We start from the raw sequence: 6,000 nt of genomic DNA on the forward strand, positions 1-6,000 counted from the left end.
GGACCCCTCTGAATCGGAGCCTGGAGAGAGGCACAGTGGGTGTTATGGGAGTGCGCTGTGCTCACCTGGCTTGTGGTCAGTGCTGCTGGGGACGGGGGACCCACGGAGCCAGGGCTGAGTGGGGAGGAGGGCTCAGGACTCACCCTGCTCCCCTGGGATCAACCCTGTCTCAAAGGGCCTCCCAGAGATGCCTGGGGACAGCCCCTTCCCTCACCCCTCAGGTGTCACATAGGGGTGCAGGGACAGGCAGAGAGGGGCTGTCCCCGGCTGGGATGGGCAGAGCTGGTGGGGAGGAAGCTTCTCTCCCAGGCCCAGGACCTGGCTGCTCTCCCCACAGAACCCACAGACCCCAACTCCATGGGCCAGGGGGTTGCAGTGGGTCAGCCCCGGGTGAGGGCCAGGGGAAAGAGTTCTGCACATGTGCCCCCCCATGAGGGACCCACACCTACCTGACTGACTGAACCTTGCCTGCTTCTCCCACGCTGGGCTGTAACCGATCTCCTCATACACGGCCTCAGGGAAGGGCTCCCAAGCGCGCTCGGAGCCTGCGGATAGAGGCAGGGCTGGCTCAGGGACAGGCAAAGAGGGGACAGAATCCTGCTCTGTTCCCCCAGCCCTGTTCCCCTGGGCCAGCCCAGGGCTGTCCCCACAACACAGACCCGCTGCGCTGTTCGGTCACCGCTGCCACTTCCTCAGTGAGGGCAATGTCTCCATGGAGATGATCTGGGGCAGTGACACCCTTGCACCGTCCCTTCAGAGACAGACCTTCTGCCCCTCTGGCCCCTGGGTCAGGTCCCTGGTGCTGAGCTTGGAGCAGCTCCTGCTTTTCCTCTCCCCCTGGAGCTTCCCCCTCTCTGCCCCATGGATCCAGAGCATGGCACGTGCCCTGCCATGGGGAGGTCAGGGTTGGGCAGAGGAACAGCCTGGGGGTCTGAAACCACGAGTATGGACCCTGCTGCCCCACGTTCTTCCTGGCATCTCCCCTGACCCAGAGCCCACTCCAGCACTGCCCAGAGTGCTGCCAGTGGCAGGTCCTCAGCTGTTTCCCCTCTGCTCCCATCTGTCCCAGCCCAGCTCAGCCATTTGTTTCCTTGCCTCATCCCTAACTCCTCCCTGTGTCCTGACTCTCTCTACCCCTTGCTGCTGGTGGCCCATGGTCAGGCAATCAATGGGGCAGCACATGGGAATGCAGGCAGCACACACTCTTGTCCCCCCAGCTCTGCCTGTACCACTCACTGACACCCCACAGCACCCCTGGCCTTGCCAGGAGGCATCTTCCCCTGGGACCATGGGGGACAGACCCACCTCTGCGCCCAGCCCTGGCGCTTCGCACTTGCCCGGCCAGGAGGGCCAGGAGCAGGCAGAGGAGGGCTCCCAGGATGATGCAGATGATGACGGGCAATGAGACACTCCTGCTGCTGGTCGGACGGCCCCGAGTGGGATCTGCATGGGCAGGAACACAGAAAGGGCAGCACCAGACCTGGGAGAGGTGTGGGGCCAGGACACCCCAGTCCTGACCCCCATTACACCGGGGGTAAGGGGCCCCAGGGGGTGAGTGATGGGGAAGCTCCCACCCTACTGAGTAAATGACAGCCCTATCCAACCCCCTCCACCGCTACCCCGGTGCCTCCTTTCGGGAGCTTCACACCCCGACAAGAAGGCCCTTCCCTCCGGCTGCGGGTCACAGCCTGACCTCAAGAAGACCCAGCGCAGCCAGGGAGGACAGGTTACCTGTTCGGGGGGTTGGTGCTGCCGTCCTGGGTGCAGCTGCAGAGGAAGAGAAGGAGACTGGGCTGAGAGAGTGGGCATGCAGCTACCAGGGAGCCTCCTCTCTGACATGCCGTGTGTGTGTGTGTGTGTGTGTTTATATGTGTGTGAATGCATGCGTGTGCTTTTAGACATCCCTGACACATCCCACACAAATTGCCCCTCCTGCAGGGCTGCTCAGGGTGGCTGGAACAGAGCCCAGGGCCCTGCTCTGGGACACGGGTAGGATAGCACAAGCACGCTGGAAGATGCCCCTGGGGCCTGCAGAGCCCTGCTGGGTAGAAGACGGAGGACATCCAGCCCCACAGAAGCAGCTGCCCACTTGGGAACAGGCTCCCATGTTCTGCAGGGACAGCCTTGCTCTCAGGAGCTCTGGAGCCATGATGGGACCCAGCAAGGAAGAACGCCTTCCGTGGCTGCTTGCCAATACCCCCGTGAGGAGTCCCAGCCCTGCCACTCACCTGAGCAGTTCACGGCAGCATCCTCCTTGTGCCGGCAGGCACCGCTGTCCCCAGGACGAGCCCAGCAGTCCTGCAGAGATGGCTCTGTCCCCCGGCACTCCACCTGCTCCAGCCAGATGGGACCCGTCCCCTCCCCAAATGCAGCCTTGTCCAGGGCAGACACTGCAGGGCCACAGCCCAGCTGCCTGCATGCCACCTCGGCATCCTGCATGTCCCAGGAGTCATCGCACACCGTCCCCCAGGAGCCGCGGTGCCAGACCTCCACTCTGCCCAAGCACCCATTCTCGCCTCCAACGGCACGAATCTTCTCCCTGTCTGGAGAAGGCAGAGACCTTCCAGGGCACCGGGACAGCAGGCAGAGCCCTGCCAGGTGAGAGGGGCATGCAGAGGAGCAGCTACCTGTGCAGCTTGTGGAGTTTGGGCACACAGTCCCCAGGGCTGGGGGCGTTTCTGACCGTCTCCCTGCAGAAGGAAAAGCTGGCGTGAAGGGGCTGCTGCAGGGGAGTCATGCAGCAGAGGGTGGGGCAGAGCTCTGCTCACACCTCCCCGTGCTGCCTCGCTCACGGCAGCAGCTGAACCCTGGTCATTCAGGGGACACACACAGCAATGTGGGGGACCCTGACTGCTCAGCCCCAAAGGGACCCTGGTTCACAGAAAAGCAGGAGGGTGTCCATGGAGGGGACGCTCCTCGGAGCGCTGGCTGGTCTCTCCTGAGACCTTGCCTGGAGACACCTCTGCCTCCCCCGGGCACTGCTGGGAGCCCGGCTGGCAACTGCTGGTGAATGTGTGGGGCTCTGAGAGCTGAAGTCCCATTTGTGCCACCAGAAGCAGCAGGGTCTGGCACGTAAGGTCAAAGCCCCTGTGGGCCTTGTCTCTGTACTTGACTGTGCCCAGCAGGGAGCAGGAGCTGGGGGGATGCTGGAGCCCGGGTAGCTCAGAATTACCATTGCAGGTGATGTGGGTCTCATCTTGCAGGTCATCGCACGACTGTGGGTCCCAGGGAGCGGAGGGACACTGCCAGAAGGAGCTGTTTCTCTCCCCACACTCCACACGATCCAGCCAGGCGGGGCCAGACACCCTACCATAGGGCAGGCGTGTTTCCAGGAACCCTCCATCCCCGCAGCCCAGCTCCTTGCATGCCAGCGACACTGTTTCGGGAGTCATTAAGTTGGAGCAAACACTCCCCCACGTCCCGTTATAGAAAACCTGCAGGCGCCCGGAGCAGCCATCGCTGTTCTCCAGCCTCAGGTCCACGAACTCTGGGAGGAAAGTGGCCAAAGGGGAACATGCTGGTCTGGGGCTGTGGGAGCAGGGACACCCCTGCACCCCCCAGGCCCTCAGCCAGGCAAAGGCACGTCCAGCAAGTCCCCCTTGCACACATGGACAGAGAAAAGTCCCGGATGGACAGACAACCCTGCCCTCCCCGCTCACCCTCAGGGACAGCTGAGCTCACCGGGGAACCCTGGTGGGACTGAGGAGACCCATGCATTGGCACCCCCGGGACGGGCTTGGGCAGGGGCTGAGAGGCAGCCAGGGACAGCCTCGGCCATTGCCATCTCTCCCCTCATCCCAGCCTCCCCAGGCACTGGGGCCTGGGGCTATGGGAGCAGAGAAGCCTCTTCACCCCCCAGGCCCTCAGCCAGGCAGAGGCACGGCCAGCAAATCACCCTTTTGCCAGGGGGCAGAGAGAAGTCCCAGACGGACAGACACCCATGCCCTCCCCACTAACCCTTGGGGACAGCACAGCTTACAAGGGACCTCTAGTGGGACTGAGGGGGTTTGTGCATGTGTGTCCCCAGGACAGGCTCAGGCAGAGTCTCAGAGGCAGCCAGGGACAGCCTCGGTCGTTGCCGCCTGTCCCCTCGTCCCAGCCTCCCTGGGCACTGGGCTCCCACCACAGCTCCCGGCACAGACCTGAGCAGACGACTCCTGCGTCCTCTTTGTGCCCACAGTCATGCTGCCCCCAGGACCCTGCTGGGCAGTCCCAGAGAGCAGCTTCGGCCCCAGAGCAGTTCACGGCATCCAGCCAGATCTGCCCAGAGCCTTCTCCTAACTGAGCGGAGCCAACCGCCTTCACCGCCCCTCCGCAGCCCAGCTGGTGGCAAACAACAGTGGCATCGGGCAGGTCCCAGCTGTCATCGCAGATGGTCCCCCAGCTGCCCTGGTAGTAGATCTCCACTCTCCCAGCGCAGCGCCCAGGCCCGTTCACCAGCCGGACCTGCCGGCTCCCTGCAGTGGGAAGAAACCCCAGCTGTCATTAGGGGCGGTGCCCACCCAGCCCAGAGCCTGGGGGGGGCCTGTGCAGTGCCACTTACCCCGGCAAACGACCCCCACGTCCTCTGCAATCCCTGCTGCCAGCATGCTCTCGGGCAGGGAGGTGTTGCAGAGGGTCAGGTTGGCCTCGTGCCCTGCACACCTGACCCCTCGCAGCCCCACAGGACCTGTCCCTCTCTGAGGCTTCGGGGGGTTGTAAGCTGTCTCTGCCTCTCCGCACCGCAGCTGCCGGCACACCACGCTGGCCTCCCGCATGTCCCAGTGGTCATCCAGGACCCTGCCCCATGTCCCGTGCTGGAAGATCTCTACTCGTCCGTCGCACCGACTCCCTCCAAGCACCAGCCGCAAGGACGCGGAGCCAGCTGGGCCTGGGGAGAGCAGCCATGCCCCAGCCCTTGGTGGCACCAGGGAGGCAAGCAGCCTGCGGCACGTCTCCAGGCTCTGGCACCCTTTCAGGGCCTTGAAGCTCTGCCTGCCTGTCCCCAGCCCTCTGCGGGAGCTCCTGGGCCAGGGCTCCATGGGGCTGGTTGCCCAGTCCCTGAGCCTTCCTGAGCCAGACGCCAGCTTTGCTGTTGGCGGGCCAGAGACACACAGCACGTCCCTGCCAATGCAGTTGGGGCAGCTTCCGCAGGAGGCAGCAATGGCCAGCAGTGGCCTGGGGATGGGCAGCACCAGGACAGGCTTTGCCCAGCCTCAGCACTGGCACTGCTGAGACACCAGGCACAGCCCACACATCTCTGCCCATCTACGTCCCTGGGAATGGGGGACTGGGAGCCTGTGTCCCTGGCAGGGAGCAGAGCGAGGGGGGCCTCTCTGAGCAAACAGGATGAGTTTGGGGCTTGCACTGACCAGAAGGCAGGGCAAAGCCCAGCCCCACTCTGCAGCTCACCCCCCTGGTCTGCCGCTGCTGCCGGGGGCACCCAGGCAGCCCCTGTGATGGTGAGTTCAGGCTCTGAGGGTATCTCTCTGTGGCTGGAACAGGGCTGTCTGCAGCCAGGGGGTTGGCGATGATCCCCGCAGCGCTGCCCCGGGCCCATCCCACAGTGGGAGTTCAAAGGAGCCCAGGCCTAGTAGTGGCCCCGGAGCCTGAGCTGCTGACCCGGGGGGCAGAGACGACTGCTCCTGTTCAGTCCTCAGCTCTCCCACAGCAGAGCAGTTGGTCCGAGCAGGCAAAGCCCTCCAGATCGCTTCTGGTGAAGCCAGGGTTTCTCCAGGGAGAAATGCAGCCTGGCACTGCAATGGGGTCCCCTGCTTTGGATTTCTCTCTCATGCCAGGGGAAAATGAAGTTAATCCTGTGTTTTCCCAGCACTCACCTGAGCAAATGACAGCAGCGCTGTTCTCATGGGAGCATGGTGAGGCCCCCAAGGCAGTCACTGGGCACTGTCCCAGGTGAGCTTCTGTCCCATCACAGTGGAATGAGTCTTTCCAGACAGGGCCGGTTCCTCTCCCAAAATGCCCTCCTCTGGGAATGGACTCAGCAAACCCACAGTCGAGGTG

At 63.8% G+C, this 6,000-nt stretch overlaps 1 protein-coding gene across 1 annotated transcript in view; it reads right to left on the minus strand.

Annotated features, from left to right (window-relative positions):
* The window catches only part of LOC143171641 (scavenger receptor cysteine-rich type 1 protein M130-like), a 107,988-nt gene extending 103,399 nt beyond the window's left edge, over nucleotides 1–4,589 (minus strand). Inside the window, exons 1-3 of the mRNA XM_076360685.1 lie at nucleotides 4,544–4,589; nucleotides 4,143–4,457; nucleotides 3,173–3,487 (exon numbers count right to left, since the gene is read on the minus strand). Coding sequence (XP_076216800.1) covers nucleotides 3,173–3,487; nucleotides 4,143–4,457; nucleotides 4,544–4,589 — 676 coding nt within the window. The remainder of the gene's footprint in view (nucleotides 1–3,172; nucleotides 3,488–4,142; nucleotides 4,458–4,543) is intronic.
* Between the last annotated feature and the right edge of the window lie 1,411 nt (nucleotides 4,590–6,000).

Source organism: Aptenodytes patagonicus, chromosome 29 (assembly GCF_965638725.1).
Source record: "Aptenodytes patagonicus chromosome 29, bAptPat1.pri.cur, whole genome shotgun sequence".
NCBI lineage: Eukaryota > Metazoa > Chordata > Aves > Sphenisciformes > Spheniscidae > Aptenodytes > Aptenodytes patagonicus.